We start from the raw sequence: 17,667 nt of genomic DNA on the forward strand, positions 1-17,667 counted from the left end.
CTGTTTTTTACTCATTTTGTTTATTTTCCTTTTGATTGTTCCTATGCCAATATCATATGGCTTTGATTACAGTACATCTGTAATCAGTGTTGAGATATATACATATATATATGTTTCGAGTTATCGGTGATTGTGTAGTTGGCTGTTAAGATCTGACACTGTGTAATAGCTTCTCTTATTAAACTTCCAAAAATTCTTGTCAGTATTTATACATTTATTCTTTCATGTTTACTTAAAAATCACCTTGCTTAGTTAAAAAAAAAAGTTGGTTGGAACTACATTCAATTTCTGAATGAATTTGCAGAGGAATGACATTTTAATCATATTATGGAAGATGATATATCCGATTTTCTGACTTTCAGTATCAGCAAATCTCTAATGAGAGAATTACAGGCTTTCTGTGGCCAAATGAGGAGCTTTTGTGTTATTTAGTGAGGACAGGGAACTCCCTTCCCAACCTGGCACCCAACCCATGTAACCAAATACCTGGTCTCTCTAGGGCTTCCTGCTCAGCCAACCGAGGGATCCCTCTTACATGGAAGGAAAACTGCCATCAACTTGCAATGACCTTTGCCTGTATAGAGTTGTTATAGACAACACCAAATTCATAATCATAACACCTGTCATTTCTTGAGGGCCTGCGATGTGTCAGGCATCTCACTAGGTGCTCTATGGATACGATCTCATTTAATCTTTACAATTCATTCATGAAAGTGAGTGTTAACACTCATATCTAATAGAAGGGAGCACTGAGACCCAAGAGGTTAAATGACAACAAGAAAGTGTCCAAGCTTCGATAGGAACAGGGCTGCCCCAATCCAAAGCCCTTCGCTTCTCTACCCTGTAAGCCTGCCATTCCCAACTGGCAATCCCTTCACTTCTGGATGATTCCCAAACTCTTCTGGGTTTACTTCTCAGCATACCCCCTCTTTCATGCTATGGCAGATGTAAGCTTGCCAATTATGTTTTATTGTGCCACAGCACCAATAATATTTCATCCTTCTTGCACCCATGCCAATGAAAGAAAGTTGGAGGGGTAGAGCAGTGCCTGCCCTGGATGTGCCTGTTGCCCTCATTTGGCCCTAGGACATGTGCATCTTGGAAATGCCACTCACTGAAAACTGAGATTCTGTAACTGCTCTTCCACACTGAAAGTCTTAGCTTAGGTCTGGGACAATGCCCCCGCTCCCCACTGCCGCCCCCCGTGAGTGCACGGATGTTTTTTCTGGGCTTTCGGGGGGGGGGGTCCTGAGTCTTAGAGCACTAGGAACCTTTCCCCTGCTCCCAATCTCATGGACTAAGCTGATACCATCACCATGCTATCATCCTAGAGCATTTTTAAGGCTGTGCTTTAGTTGTCTCAGACTAGGTAAAGGGCCTGATATGTTTTTCTACCAGCTCCATTGAATCACGGGCCTGCCTGTTTTTGGAAGGCTCCTTACATTAAAATCTCTAACACAGGAAAGTTGTTAGAAATTCTAGAAGCCTATTTCTGCTTTGCTCTCCTGCTCTTGTTCTTTGACTACAGCAACACAAACACAAACAAATAGCTGTGTTGGGTGGTCCTTTACTTTTATAAAAAACACTAGTTTTTTAAAAAAAGAGAGAGGAGTTCCCATCATGGCGCAGTGGTTAACGAATCCGACTAGGAACCATAAGGTTGCAGGTTCGGTCCCTGCCCTTGCTCAGTGGGTTAATGGTCCGGCGTTGCCGTGAGCTGTGGTGTAGGTCGCAGACATGGCTCGGATCCCGCGTTGCTGTGGCTCTGGTGTAGGCCGGTGGCTACAGCTTCGATTGGACCCCTAGCCTGGGAATCTCCATATGCCGCAGGAGCGGCCCAAGAAATAGCAAAAAGACAATAAATAAATAAATAAATAAATAAATAAATAAATAAAGAGAGAAAAAATAAAAAACGAATTCACCTATATCACTAGGTTTTATATTTCTCCACGTTTTCTTTTAGCTCATCCTACATACGCATGTACATAACTGAATTTGTAGTCTAGCAATTAGTATTTTTCTCCTTTCATTACATATCAGGTAACATTTCCTGCTGTCTTACGACTCACTGTTCTTTAAATTTCATGCCACTCCAGCAAGTGGATGCAGAGTCCTCTGTCCCTGGACTGGACACTCAGGCTATCTCCAATTTAAGCTCTTATGATTAAGGTTGCATCAAACAGTTTTGCCTGCATAGCACTTAATTTTTATTTGTATTAGCTCCTGGGAGAGGTGTTACCCAGCCAGGAAAACGAGATTTTTTTCTGCTGTTTCTCTTTTGCACACCCCCCCACCCCTTCCCTCGATCGAAGTCCCTCATTTCCCCACCTGATCCTTCTCTGGCTAATTCATGGCTTCCCTTAAACAGCACCTATTTTCTTCTGGTAACAAGCTAGTTGAGGGAAGGTAGCAGGAGCCCACTCAGGTGTAACTGTCCCGAGTTGCCCCCCTCCCTTCTCAGGGCCAGCTGCCTTTTAGAGAGGAACTAGTTAACTCGAAGGGCAAAGGCTACAAGTTTAATCAGAGATTATGGAACTCAGTGAAAAGAATGTTTTGCTTTTTTAAAAGAAGGGATAATTTGGTACTGTATGTTAAGAAATCCAATTAATATTTTTTTTTTAAAAGTTTTCTTTCCAAATGGCTTTGCTGCTAGGATATTTTTAGGCAGAAAAGCTTTAATTACACGAGGCCACCCACTCAGGTTGCGTAACCTCACAGTAAACTGAGGCGAACAGCTTCCGGACAGAAAGGCATGCACCAGCCTGGTCACCACTGGAAAGCCACCTGGCTCTGGGGCCCGGGACCTGGAGCCACCAGGAAGGACCGGTCGTCTTCACGGCCTCTGGCGCCCTCTGCTGTCTGTGAAGGGAGTCTCACGCTTTGGAGAGGCCTCGGAGCCCAGCGCGTGCCCCGCCCCTCCCATCACTCCGCCCTCAATAAATATTCAGGTAGCATCTACATTCTGTTTGGGAGATGGGACGCGCCGGTTGAGATCTAGATCTGCGAGAGTGCGCACAGGTCTCCAGCCCCCGCAGCAGGCGGAAGGGCAATTTGAGCTAGTTCTGTCTGATTGAAGGTTCTGGCTGCTCTTGATGGTGGGGGCTGAGGAAGGGAGCTTCAGGGAGGGGTCTGGAGGGAGTGAGGGCTGGGGGTGCCTAGGATGAGGTGAGGCGAGAAGGCAGTTTGGGGGCTGAGAATAAGGACCTGGGAAAAGAACCCAACACCTTTCTCCATAAGACCTGTCTACTAGGGGTGGTTGGTTCCTTATTTGCTCTTCTGCGGCCTCCAGAATGGATTAAAGATTTGCTGTTAGCAATCTTTCCTCAGCAAATGGTGGTGTAAGAAAGCTAGGCTTCGCGTTCTCTGGCTGTTCATTTGCCCCAGTCCCTCCCCTCTCCCTTTTGGCTTGTATCTCAAAGAAACTCAGTCATGGAAAGGCTGGACTTCCAGTCATGCACACTTAGCATGACTGAGTCATGTGAGACTCCGCAGGTGGTACTATATTTATGGTCAGGTCTCTTTTTGTGGAATAAAGCCTCAGCCTCCTGGTAAAGGCTTATCTCCAAAACAAGGGTGACAGTTTTGATTGCTGGAGAGGGATGTTCCTGGACCTCTGGACAGCTCAAGAGATAAAGCTCGGCTCAGCAACCCTGACATGGAGCCGGGCTCCTCCGAGGCAATATTCACTTTCTCTGGCCCCCAGCTACCTGCTTGTTGGGCCATCAGGGAGGACAGGAGGGCTACTTGTGAGGGTGGCCAGTGAGCAGCAGCCTCTCCCTCCCTAGGCTGCTTCAGTCCCCGGAGGTCTGGGCATGGATCCCTAAGGGCTGTCCTTGAACCTGAGGTCTTTTAGGTTTAGGGATTGTCTTACTGGGGGTGGCAGGAGGGAATGCCTCTGATTTGCCCTACACTCGCCCCATGCTTGGCTGGATCTCACTAAGACAGCAGGATACATGGACACACACAGCAACCACCCACCTTGTCAGAGAGGAAATACCACGGGCTAGAGGCTAGAGCGAGAGGTAGGTCCTAGCAGCTTCTCCCAGTAGCTCTGAACAGAACAGAGAATGGAATTCATCCTCCATGCTCAGTGACCATGCACTTGTGGATTGCAGAATGAGCAGCATGATTTATTGGGGCAAGTAAACCATCCAAGGAAGCACATAAAGAAAGAAGCAGATGAGAAAGGCCTGCTACCAGGGGCTTCTAGTAATAGCCCTCTCCTCTGGGTGTCATCCCCTTTCCACTCCCCAAACACTGCCAGTGGTCCCAGGCATACTTTATACCTCTTGCCTCAGGGCCTTTGCACATGCTGTTTCCCCTCTGTGTAGAGTACCCTCCCCTCTCTTTCTCTGATCCCCTCCCCCTACTACTTCTGCCATTGGCTTCCTGATTGCGTCAGTGTCCCTTGTCAGGCCTTCCCTGTCCCAGCATCCTTGCCTCTTGCCTGGTTTTTGTTTGGCTGTGTGTCTTTTGCCCCCACTGGACTCCATGAATAGGAGGACTCACTCGCTGTGTCATCTCATGGCCAGAGGTGTCACGCAAACAGTAGGTGCCCAATGAGATTTGTAGAACAAACCACTCTACACACTGGTATGTTAACAGTGCTGACAAGAGTGAAAGGGACTAGCTTAAGGTCTTCAGGAATTCACGGAGATCAGGTTAGGCTTGTGAATTGAGGGCAGCCTGTTGATTTTTATAACCTTCTTTCTATGGACTTCCCTTTCCTTGTTCCTATCCCATCCCTATCCCCAGTCCTCACCATCGCCTTCAGTCCTCATTCTCCACCCTGCACAACCCCTGCTGCTGCCAGAGTTCTTTCTCATCACTGTGGCAATTGCATTTTTTTTTTTTTTTGTCTTTTTAGAGCCGCACCTGTGGCATATGGAGGTTCCCAGGCTAGGGGTCAAATCAGAGCCGCAGCTGCCAGCCTACGCCACAGCCACAGCAACGCCAAATTCCGAGCTGCATCTGCGACCTTCACCACAGCTCACGGCAATGCTGGATCCCTAATCCACTGTGCGAGGCCAGGGATCAAACCCCCATATCCACGGATACTAATTGGGTCTGTTAACCACTGAGCCACGATGGGAACTCTGGCAATTGCATTTTATCAGTAAAGCACAGGAAGAGGATAATGTTTTACTGAAGGGAACATTCCTAAGAAGTTACCATGAAGGGCTTCAGAGAAAAAGGCTTTCACTGAATCCAAGGGCAGGCACATTACAAACAGCCAAATCCAGCCTGAAGACTGTTTTTATATGACCTGTGAGCGAAGAATGGTTTTAACCTTTCTCTGCCCGTGAACAAACAAGGCAGTATGTATATATGTGCATGTGTTTGGGGTCAAGGGATGGCTGTCATCAAGCCCCAATTCATGGCTTCTCTTTGGCCCCTCCCCTACGTAGTGCCACCCTCCAACCCAGACTGCGGCATCCAGGGAGAGACTGTGATTGGGAACGACATCCAGCTGACCTGCGAATCCAAGGAGGGCTCCCCAGCCCCTCAGTACAGCTGGAAGAGCTATGACGTGCTGAACCAGGAGCGTCATCAGGTCACACCAGGTAAGATCAGCGGGGAGGCGGAGTCCCCACATCATTGGTTAGTGTTGCCAGGGGAGACCTGGGGCTGACCAATCAGATTCCACTGAAAGCTGCCCCTTTCCCCAACCCCACGGTCGTCACCATGCGATATCTTGGTCCATCTCTCTAAATAGCATTTTTTTCATAAGAGTACCTACCTCATAGGTTGTTGTGAGAAATAATAACATAATAAACATTAACTTCTTTTCTTTATTCCCCATAACTCAATTCTCTTGAGTGAGCGTGCATGGATAACTACTCTGTGCTAAAAGCACAGGGTGGGATTTCAGTTTTGATTACGATCGTGTCCTAAAATATACACTTAAGGCCCAAGTCTACCTTTATGGCTCCACTTAAGGGTAGAGAATTTCCTATTCTCATCTTCATCCAGGCGGGTCCATCTCAGTCTCCTCTAACTGTCCCCCCGCCAAACACACCCCCGTTTTATGGCCCCACCAAACTGCACAACTAGGTCTGCTGTAAGAGTCCCACGTTCTCAGGGAAGGAGATGGTAGATTCTGCTCTGGTTGCCAGGAGACTGGTTTTGCACTGGGCAGCTTGGTAGTTGACCTTTTGGTCGGGAAACAAAGGGGGGGGGGCAGGGGGAAGAGCTGCATGAACATCTCACAGTCATTATCTTGGAGCCAGCTGGGGTGGGAAAACTCTGGTTAAATCCTTCCGCCCTGGTGCTCCCTGACTGCCCAGCCAGCTGCACCCACTACTCCTGAAGATCAAGGAAGACAAAGCCTGGAAGGTCCCACTGGATTAACTTCTGGGAGGACTTTCTGTCCAGTGTGGGTGGAGAGTGGAGCAGTGAGTGTAGACTATGGTTCTGAGGAGGTGGAGTGGGAGGGGAGCCCCGAGGGGTAAATGCCCCAATCCAGGCTCTGGTCAAACCAGGGAGAACCTCATCAAGATACCTTTTGTTCATTTGGGGGTAAAACAAGAACTTCTTAAAAGCAAACAACAACAACAACAAAAAACAACAAAAAAAGAATGAGTAGAATCCACCATATCAAATGTAAAATAGAGGTATTGTGGATTTCAACAACCTTTCAGTTTTGTTTACATATTTCTGGTTGGCAGGTTTTTGTTGTTGTTGTTGTTGTTGTTTTTTCTTTTTAGGGCCTCACCTGTGGCATATGGAGGTTCCCAGGCTAGGGGTCTAGTTGGAAAATTTTTATCAAGTGTCTCTGGAATTTCTGTCAAAACTAGCTCTGAGCTGGCCTCCCCTCTCTGGCTTATAATCAGCTTAGGGACTCTAGCAATGGGCTCAGTAGGCTGGCCATGGATGCTGGTTGTCTGACCTTCTACCAAAGTGTGTACAAGTGGGTCCAAAGCTGGCAGTTACCAAGGTGGGAAATGTTACAATAGTTTATATCCAGTGGTGCTGGAACCCAGAGGATGTGTAATGGGTGTCAAAGAGGGTTTCTCCCAGGAGGGGGGCACTCGAGTTGGCATGGTGGTTAGGAGCATATCATGAGCTTGAGTGCTGGCTTTACCACTTGTTAGCTGTGTGATCTTGGCACATTACTCAGCCTCTCTGTGCCTTCATTTCTACATCTATAACATGGGCTTAGCCATGGGTGTGGCCCTAAAAAGCAAAAAATTAAAAAAAAAATAAAATGGGCATAATATTAGTATTTACTTAGTAGGTATGTTGTGAAGATTAAGTAAAGGCACATGTAAAGCACTGAGACCAGTGCCCAGTAGACAGCAAGCACTCAGTTAAGGCTAGGAATTATTAGCCATTATCTGAGCTGGGTCCTTAAGGATGAGTCGGCTCATCATGAGAGCAGTGCAGGAACCACACATACAGGAATGGCGGGAGGTACCGCTGTTAAGAAATGCAGCAATGAGAGCTGGGGCAGAGAGCATGCATGGGCTAGGGAGGCTGGCCTTTACCCTCCTTACAGCTCTCCTGACTCCATCAGGAAAGACTCTTCTGCTTTTTAGAAGTGAAAACATAGTTTTTTAGTGCTCCCAAAGGAGAGAAACCCGAGGGTGTGAAAAGACCTTAGTTACTTTGGAAAAGCTTTATCCTGCCTCGAGATTTGCCCAGTCACGGAGTTCCCGTCGTAGCTCAGTGGAAACAATCTAACTTGCATCCGTGAGGACTCAGGTTCGATCCCTGGCCTTGTTCAGTGGGTTAAGGATCTGGTGTTGCCATGAGCTGTGGTGTAGGTCCCAGACTCGGCTCCAATCTGGCATTGCTGTGGCTGTGGTATAGGCCAGCAGCTACAGCTCCAATTAGACCCCTAGCCTGGGAATCTCCATATGCCACAAGTGCAGCCCTAAAAAGACATAAATAAATAAATGATTTGCTCAGTCAGTCAGAACGGGGACCTGAGAGTGACAGAAAAGAGCATTAATGGTAATAACAACATAAGCTCGCATCTGGATAGTGGGGTGGAGTGGCTCTGCTCTGCTCTGCCTCTCGGAGCTCTGTTGTGTCTTCTACCTCTGTGGGTCAGTCCAAACCCATTTTTGAATTTTACAACAGTCCACAATGGACAATTTGGGGAGAAGGTTTCCTCCACCCTCCTACATCTGAAGACAGAATTCACACTATTAGAGATTGTTTCCTTTGTCTTAGAACAGTGGCCGCTAGCCAGCAGTAAAAATAGGGACTCTGGAATTAGCAAACAAGGGATTTGAGTCCTGGCTTTTCCACTTTGAAGCTTAAGTCATTCACAGCCTCCTTGACCCTTAGTACCTTTATCTGCAAAACTAGGGTATTATACAACCTTCCCTGAAAGCTGTGAAGAGATCATAAATGTGATAACTCCAAGCATCCTCTGTTAACCCCATCCCAGTCACCTGAGCTCCATGTGCTGAAAAATAGGAATCTGTTTATCAAGGAAGGAGGGAAGGGTAATTCTTGGGCTGGAGCACCTTAGGGGAGAGTGTTCTGAATCTTGTCCGTTTGGCATCAGTGTCTTTGGCAGACTAGGGCTTTTCTGGAAGAAACCTCTTCCCCTTGGAGCAGAGGGAATGTGGGAGCCCTACTGTCCTCTGCATTCCCCACTCTGACCACAAGGTGCCGCCACTGGAGTGGGATTGGGTCCTTTCCAAGAGGAAAAGGGGCTTGGAAGCGCCAAATCAGAATCAAAGCTGGTCTTGTGGCAATGGGTGTGCACTGAGTAATCCAGAGTAGCTACTAATGTCCACTTTTTGTTTGTTGGTTTGTTTGTTTGCTTGCTTGTTTGTGTTTTTGCTTTTTAGGGCCAAATTCGTGGCACATGGAAGTTCTCAGGCTAGGAGTCAAATTGGAGCTACAGCTGCCGGCCTACACCACAGCCACAGCAACACAGGATCCGAGCTGTCTGCTACCTATACCACAGCTCAAGGAAATGCTGGATCCTTAACCCACTGAGTGAGGCCAGGAATCGAACCTGAGTCCTCATGGATACCAGTCGGGTTCCTTAACCACAGAGCCACAAAGGAAACTCCTAATGTCCACTGTTTTTGAGGAGCTGTAGAAAGATAGTGCTGACTCCCACCTAGCATGCCACATGTTCTCCCACCTTAAACAGGTCCAGGAGCTCAAAGTTAAGCTCTGATCAGTGGGAAAGAGAGAGTCTGAGGTCTTCTGCCGTCAATTTATCTGCAATGTGCTGTGTATACTTAACATGTAGATGAGTTTCAGAAGCTAAAACAGTAGGATTCTGATAAGAGCTATACACCTCTGAAATGTGCCCAGGGTCGTAGAACAGTTCTTAGAGTGTGTTCCTTCAAGAAGCCTCTTAAAAATGTAAAAATCCAGGAGTTCCCATTGTGGCTTAGCAGATTAAGAACACAACTAGTATCCATGAGGAAGTGGGTTTGTTCAATGGGTTAAGGATCCGGCATTGCCTTGAGCTGCAGTGTAGGTTGAAGATACAGTTCGAATCTGGTGTTGCTGTGGCTGTGGACGTGGCCTGCAGCTGCAGCTCCAATTTAACCCCTAGCCTGGGAACTTCCATATGCTGCGGGTGTGGACCTTAAAAAAAATGCACACATGCACACACACATCCATCCATCCAATTGGTTTAGAAAATGAGACAATTAATACTGTAACCTCCTGTCCAGTGCCCATTAGCTCTAAACTTGGTTTGGCCATGGGCTCCTTTCTCACTTCCATGTATGAATCTCACATGTAAGCAATATTCCAGAAAAATCACCAAGGAATTCTAGGATAGAAGGGGTAGCATTTCATAGAGAATGCGCATCCAGAGACTAGCATGCTAGGTTTTAAGGGAAGAATCTGAGAAAACTGTATACGAAAAGAGTGGAAGAAAATAACCCCAAATCAAAGTGTTATTATTTCCAACTGATGAGATCTTTATCTTACTCTCTGCTCTTCAGAGAGGCTTCCCCTGACCCTTCAGAGGAGATTAAGCTCAAATAATGCTTCCAGGTTGAACTCTAATCACCCTGAATCACCATTTTTCATGTCTGTCTTCCCTTATATACTGGAAATGCCTCTTCATCTTGTTTTGAGCTGTTGCCATGAGCATCTAAAGATTTTCTGGACTGGACTGAATTGAAGTAATAGTTTTATGTCATGACACAAATGTTTGTTGGAAAATCTAAGGACATATATTTTAGGAAGTGTACTGAGTAGCATGTTCAGACAAGGAAAATCCACACTGAGCTACAGTCCTGCAACAGAGTGCAGGTGGGTCAGATCTGTAACTTCACATCCATATTAAGAAGTCTAGGAGTTACCGTCGTGGGGCAGTGGTTAACAAATCCGACTAGGAACCATGAGGTTGTGGATTCGATCCCTGGCCTTGCTCAGTGAATTAAAGATCCGGTGTTGCCGTTAGCTGTGGTGTAGATCGAAGATGTGGCTTGGATCCCGTGTTGCCATGGCTCTGGCGTAGGCCGGTGGCTACAGCTCTGATTAGACCCCTAGCTTGGGAACCTCCATATGCCGTGGGAGCGGCCCTAGAAAAGGCAAAAAGACAAAAAAAAAAAAAAAAAAAAAAAGTCTAGGAGCACCCATTGTGGCTCAGTGGTTAATGAACCTGACTAGGATCCATGAGGACGCGGGTTCGATCCCTGGCCTTTCTCAGTGGGTTAAGGATCCGACATTGCCATGAGCTATGTAGGTGGCAGACATAGCTCAGATCCAGCATTGCTGTGGCTCTGGTGTAGGCTGGCAGCTACAGCTCCAATTCACCCCCTAGCCAGGGAACCTCCATATGCCTTGGGTGTGGCCCTAAAAAGACAAAAAAAAAAAAAAAAAAAAAAAGCAGGTCTGGACTTGTTATTGAAGATGATGGGCTGCCTCTGAAACGTGAACAGGGCTGTGGCTGGATCCTATTTTCAATTTAGAACATCTCCTCTAGGTGGAGCATAGCTACCTAAGTGACAGCAGGGGAGGCTGGCTCTGCAGTAAATTAGGGGACAAATCTCTCTAACTCCGCTCTGAAAATAGCAGGTATGACAGAGCATCTCTGAGGACAGAACATATAAATATGTCTAAGCTCTCCCTTTCAAGGTGGAAAAATTCATAGGACCACAGATTTAGCAGGAAGGTTTGGCATGAAGACATTTGAACCATGGCCCTGAATTCAGGAACATCAGGTGCTTTCCCTCCCACTTCCAGTTAAGGTTTAAGATAAACTATGGTTCACAGAAGTTAAACGGCTTACTTCAGTGGTGGAAGAAGAAGAGGAAGAGGAAACGACTAGTCTGACAGCCTGCCACCTTCCTGCCCACATTCACACACACCATATATGTCCCCACACCCACACACTTACCGCCCCCCTCAACACATACTACACATGGCAGAGAAATGCAGAAGTCAGAGTTCTTAAATTTCTAAAGCCTCTTTCACATGAGTCCAAGTGAAGGGATTTTGTTTTTAAAGATCAAAAAAAAATGGTTATAATCATATCATCTAACTATAAAGTGTTTCCATGTAATATATATTGTATGTTTCCTGAGCATTTATACATCTGGCCTTTGGTTGTGGGCTTATACTTATTCATACCTCATTTTATGTTCACAATTACACTGCAAAGCAGGCGCTGTTACCATGTTATTTAAATGAACAGATTCAGCGAAGCTAAGTTCTATGCCCAACGTCACAAAATTAATAAGTAGTAGAACCAGGCTTCAAACCCAGAGGGCCTGCTTGAATTCTAAGCACTTCAGAATTGTGCAGCCTGCTTGGTGTAATCATTCTGCAGTCCTAGAGGCGGATATTTTCTCCATGTCGCAGATAAGGCTCAGACAAATTCAGTGGCAGTGCTTGCATCTACCAGGAATTGAGGCGACCATGCTCCTTCCCAGCTGTCTCTCCTCTACTGTGGTGACCTGTCTCCTCACCCTGCCTCTTCTTCCTTCCCAGTCACAGGACAGATCTTCTCTCTGAAGAACATCTCCACAGAAATGTCAGGTTACTATGTCTGCACCAGTTCCAATGAGGTGGGGATACGGTCCTGCAACATCACTCTGGCCGTCAGACCACGTAAGAGCATTGGGGATGGAGGGAGGGAGGGGGGACAAAGGCCAGAAGATGATTGGCTGGGGGTCCAAAGAGCCAGCTGAGAGGGACCACCATAGAGGTAAATTGGGCAGCTTCTTTAAGGTCTTGCCCTGGCAGGGTGGGGGAAGTGATGGCCAGATGCTCTTGTCCCAGGGTATCCTCATCTGGAGGCCAGTCCAGTTCCCTTGGTTCTTTGGAAATAGTGCCTAGGACTGGCTTCTGGAGACCTGCTTAGTCCTGCCTGCTCTTAGGGTCACTTAGTGGGCAGGGGGAAGTGCCCAGACTTGGCTGCTGTGGTGTTTGGACCCCACCCTTTAGGGTGAGCTAGAGTAGGAGTTGGTGAGACTGATCCCAAGGACTTTTTTGTCTTTTTTTAGGGCGGCACCCATAGCATATGGAGGTTCCTGGGCTAAGGGTCTAATCAGAGCTTTTGCTGCTGGCCTACACCAGAGCCACAGCAACACCAGATCCGAGCCACGTCTGCAACCTACACCTCAGCTCACTGCAATGCCAGATCCTTAACCCACTGAGTGAGGCCAGGGATCGAATCCACAACCTCATGAGTCCTAGTCAGATTCGTTTATGCTGCACCAAGACAGGAACGCCCACCGAGGACGTTTTTGGAATCTGGGTGCCCAAATCTGTTGCCCCATCTGTCTTTGTCTTCCCCTCCACCCTGAAGCATATCCCCCAGTTTTGTCTGGTTGCTTTCCCAAGAGAGGGTGCCTTTCAGGGAGTGCTACCCAAGGCTGGCAGCACCCCCCGCCCCCGGGGCTGGGAGGAGGACTGGGGCCCCTGGAGCCTGGGAGAGACCACCTCCCACATCCCAGACACAGACTGATGTGGTTCCTATCCACGGCGAGCTGGCCACCCAGAGCCTCGGCCTGTCCTGGGTTCTGGGATTGCGGCTCAGGACGTGTGGCGGCTGTCTCTCGCAGCCTCCATGAACGTGGCCCTGTACGCGGGCATCGCGGGGGGCGTGGCGGCGGCCCTCATCATCATCGGCGTCATCGTCTACTGCTGCTGCTGCCGGGAGACCAGTAAGGCCGAGGACGCTGAGGTGGCGCGGCCGTGAGTGTCGGGGGCAGCCTGCTGGCAAGGGTCTGAGCCCACTGGGATGGTGCGCCCTGGCTCACTCACAACACCCCAGGGGACAGCTGTTGTTTTTATGAGCCGCGTTTTATAGCTGACAGGAGAGTGAATGATCCTCAAGCGGCTTGACCCTAAGGTCCGAGTTCTCCAAGACTCTGATCTCAGGGTGGGGCTTCCTGTAGATTCCCGGGGCCGGACGACGTGGGGGGAGCCTCTGTCCCGCTCCTCCCCTGAGGAACCAGCCTGTTCCCGTAAGGCCCTCAGGTCATGAGCAAAACAAGTCTGTGCCACCCTACTTCGCTCTGAGCCCAGCCCTGCAGCCCAGGGCGCCTTTGCAGCTGATGGGTGGGGACCCCGGATCTCATGGGTGCTCCTCCCTCCCGGAGCACTCAGGCCTGACTGAAGGAGGCAAACCCTTCTCCTCTGCCCTCACCACCTGCAGGAATCGGGCAGCTTACCAGGAGCCGCCAGAGCAGATGATAGAGCTTTCCAGAGAGCGGCAAGAGGAGGGAGAGGACGGCTACAGGGATGAAGATCCGAGTGACCCTGACCAGGAGTCCCCTGACCAAGCTGGCCAATGACCGGGGCCTGCTACAGTCTGGGGGAGGGGAGGATGGGGTCATCACCCTACCTCTCCTTTCCAAACTGCGCTGTTCTGACCCTTCATCCCCATCATTGATGGGCTGCTTCTTCCCCATGATGGCTGCTGGAGGACTTGGCTTGGCCTGGCCGGGGGCATCTCAATTGTGACTGACACTGCCAGGGGCCCTCACCTGCATGGTGGCCCTCCCATTGCCACATCTGGCTCAGGACCCACCCTCACCCTGGACCAGGCCTCGGTTTCCACCTCCCCATGGTGCTACCACCCGTGAATGTTCTACAAATGCTCCTCAGGTGGGTGACAGCTGCCCTTGGCCACCTGTATGCCCAGCACCCAAGGGAACAAACCTGGCAGAGGGTCTGCATGCAATACATTTTTGTTGAAGGAATGAAAGAATAAATGAGTACATAAAGGAGTCCCTTTCTTTATCCAACTTCAGTACAGACTCCTTGCTTTGGACCCATGCTGGCCTGGCCTCAAGCTCCCTTTCCAGCTGCATCTCCTACAACTTTCCTGAACATTCCAGAGGCTCCCTGCAAGGGCCACCCCAGCTCCCACTGCCCACTCCTTTATGGGGCTTTGCTTTCTGTTTGGCTGGGAGAGCCCATGCAGCTCTCATTTCCGCCTGTCAAATCATGCTTGGCCCTCTAGGCCCCTCTCAAATCCCAGCAGACTCTAACCCTCTCCTGAATGGCCACATGTCTAAGGACAGTCTTGTTGTTTTGTCCCACATCACAGGCTATCTGGCACAGTTAACTGAGCATGTCTCTCCCCCATGTTATAGTGTGAGTTCTGAGGGCAGGGCCTGGGCCTCACTCCTCCCCCAGAGGCCTTGTAGCCCACAGCCCTCCTAGCAGGTGCTCAGTCCAGCTTCATTTGGGAAACTACTTTGATAGGTTGGGCCTTCCCCTCTCTGGTCTCCCTGATAGGATTGTAGACCCAGAGATGACTCTCACCCAAACCCACTTGCTAGTTTTGTGAACTAAGCAGGAGACAATTTAAATGAATGCACACCCATAGGAGCACACACAAGGGAGCTAGTTTGCAGCTGGCCCTGGGTTCTAAGGTTGTAGTGATTCCTCTCAAGCCCAGAGCAACTGACATGCCCACCTTTGCTTCCCGAAGCTTAACGCCTGCCCTGCCCTGCCTGTTCCTGGCTCTGCTTTGCTGCCTGGGCTGTCTTGCTCCCTCTCCCACAGCCTCTCCCCTGTTGGTGGATTATTTCTTGTGCTCCCAGGAGCTCAGCAAAGTCCTGGCTGTTTGGGTTTTGTGGCCTAGTGCTAGTCTCACCCAAAAGCAATTTACTAGGAAGTAAACATTGTCATTTTTTTTTCTGGATGATCAGAAAAGCAATTCTGTATATCTGTTGTCCATCCGTGATTTTTTAAAATATATATTTTATATCTTTTGTTAAAATTTTTTTGCTTCATTCAGAATGTTGTCAGTAATAATAAAATTGTCAGTGGGGATTCTTATTCCTTTTTTAATGTGGGTTTTGTTCACACCAAGGTAGAGATTGTGTTTCATGGGTTTGTGTTGACCTACTGTGGGCCTCTTGAGCTTCCTGGGAGAGGTGAGGTGAGGTGATGGAGTGGAGTGAGGAGAGCAGAGGGTCTGATGGTGTGGGTCCCATTGCTTGTGGCCACCATAGGGTCAGGCAGTGTTGCCAATGGTGGCTGGGGACAGGACATAGTCTTGCCTAGTTGTAGAAGAATATTCTAGACACCTGCAGGGACAGGAAGACCGCACAGACTTGGGAGTCTGTGCACATGTTTCAAGAAAGATGGTGGAGAGGCTCCTGCCAGTTTTACCCTAAACGGCGCCTCTCCTGAAAGAAGAGGAAGCAACCCCAGCAGCTTGCTCTGCCAACTTGCTCTGTGACTGTCTCCTGCCACACGTTGCAGGTCCTCTCCTCCACGTCCTTTCCCATGGTGCCCTTTGCTCCCATCCCCCATCCCCCCCCCAGCACCTGTCCCATGGTACTGTCATTACCATGGTCTGTTTCCACCTAGGCCTGTAAGATTCATGAGGATAGGAGCTGAATCTTACCCATGGCCTGGATGTGTTGACACAAACTCGATAAATGTTCATGGAATGAATGATGTCTGGTATCACCATATCCTGCCCAAGGCCACCTCCTAATCCTCTAAATACTCTGGGTGCCTTCCAGTCATCCTGGTGCCAGGTTCTCCAGGCACGTTCTTGAGGGAGCTGTGGAAGGGAAGTGACCCCTTCCCCTAGTCCTGGCCTGGCTCACCTCTCTGCCTCTGGAAGGGCTCTGAAAGTTCATCCACCTTAGCTCCAGTCTTGGGTAAGAAAATGAAGGGGTTCTTATTGTGGCTCAATGGTAACAAACCCGACTAGGAACCAAAAGGTTTTGGGTTTGATCCCTGGCCTCACTCAGTGGGTGAAGGATCCGGCATTGCAGTGAGCTGTGATGTAAGTTGCAGACGTGGCTTGGATCTGGTGTTGCTGTGGTGTAGACTGGCAGCTGCAGCTCTAATTTCACCCCTAGCCTGAGAACTTCCATATGCCATGGGTGTGGCCCTAAAAAGACAGACAGACAGAAAGAAGGGAAGAAAGGAAAAAAGAAAGAAAATGAGCGCAATCAGGATCCATGGCATTAATTCAGCAACAGATATTTTGTGAGCTTCAAAGAAGAGGTGATATATGGGCTGCATCTTGAAGGAAAATGAGGACCTTTATGAGTGGAAAGGGGGTGCTGCTGACCCTTCTGCCCTCCCTTTCAGGGCTTTATTACTTGGGTCTCGAATCACCTTATCAGTTGATGAGACTGCACTCTCCTGTTAAATTTATTTCAATTGAGCATCCTTTCTATAGAGACCTACTTATCAAAATAAAGAAATGGTCCAGGCAGTTCATCTGACTGTAGAGTTGGAGGGGAGGTCTCTCTTTTAAAAATTTGACTTTTATCACATGCGTTGGTTTTTAGGTGTGGTGCTTATCTTTGTATTTGAGTTTTCTTGTTAATACAGCTGACTTTGAAGAACACAGGTTTGAACTACATGGGTCCACTTCTATGAAGAGTTTTTTCAACAAATACATTGGAAAATTTTGGGGAGATTTATGACAACTTGAAAAACTTGCAGACAAACTACATAGCCTAGAAATAGCAAAAAAAAAAAAGAAAAAGATAGGTCTATCATGAATGCATAAAATATATGTAGGTACTAGTCTATTGTATTATTTACTGTCTTAAAATATACACAAATAGGGAGTTCCCGTTGTGGCTCAGTGATTATGGTTAACGAACTTAACCAGTATCCATGAGGATGCAGGTCGATTCCTGGCCTTGCTCAGAGGGTCAAGGATCTGGCATTGCCATGAGCTGTGGTATAGGTCACAGACATGGCTTGGATCCCGTGTTGCTGTGGCTGTGTCATAGGCCAGCAGCTGCAGCTCCGATTGGACCCCTAGCCTGGGAACTTCCATATGTTTCAGGTGCAGCCCTAAAAAAGACAAAAGACAAAAAAATAGATAAATTTTAAAAAATATATACACAACTACATTATAAAAAGATTAAAATTTATCAAAACTTACACATACAAATACAGACCAAACATGCGCCATACCCAGTTGAGGGAAATATGAACAAGTGTAAAGATACAGTATTAAAGCATAACTGCATAAGGTTAACTATGGGACATACTATACTAATCATGCCATAGCCACTTCCTGTTGCTCTTGCGATGAGCTCAAGTGTTGTGAGTGTCCACTTCAAATGCTGTGTATGCTGACCAGCTAATCATCGTGTGGGCACGGCATCTCCAATAAATTTTATACCACAGTAAAAAGTCATCTTGTGGTCCTCACATATTTTTCATTGTGTTTAGTGCACTGCCCTAGCCCTTGAATAACACCAGGGGACCCATTCAAAGTGGCACTAGTGA

At 48.1% G+C, this 17,667-nt stretch overlaps 1 protein-coding gene across 1 annotated transcript in view; it reads left to right on the forward strand.

Annotated features, from left to right (window-relative positions):
* Nucleotides 1-16,903, forward strand: part of GPA33 (glycoprotein A33) — a 38,588-nt gene extending 21,685 nt beyond the window's left edge. The window contains exons 4-7 of the mRNA XM_005663142.3: nucleotides 5,409-5,564; nucleotides 11,926-12,045; nucleotides 13,002-13,134; nucleotides 13,598-16,903. Of these exons, the coding sequence (XP_005663199.1) occupies nucleotides 5,409-5,564; nucleotides 11,926-12,045; nucleotides 13,002-13,134; nucleotides 13,598-13,736 (548 nt within the window). The 3' untranslated portion in view covers nucleotides 13,737-16,903. The remainder of the gene's footprint in view (nucleotides 1-5,408; nucleotides 5,565-11,925; nucleotides 12,046-13,001; nucleotides 13,135-13,597) is intronic.

Source organism: Sus scrofa, chromosome 4 (assembly GCF_000003025.6).
Source record: "Sus scrofa isolate TJ Tabasco breed Duroc chromosome 4, Sscrofa11.1, whole genome shotgun sequence".
Taxonomy (NCBI): Eukaryota; Metazoa; Chordata; class Mammalia; order Artiodactyla; family Suidae; genus Sus; species Sus scrofa.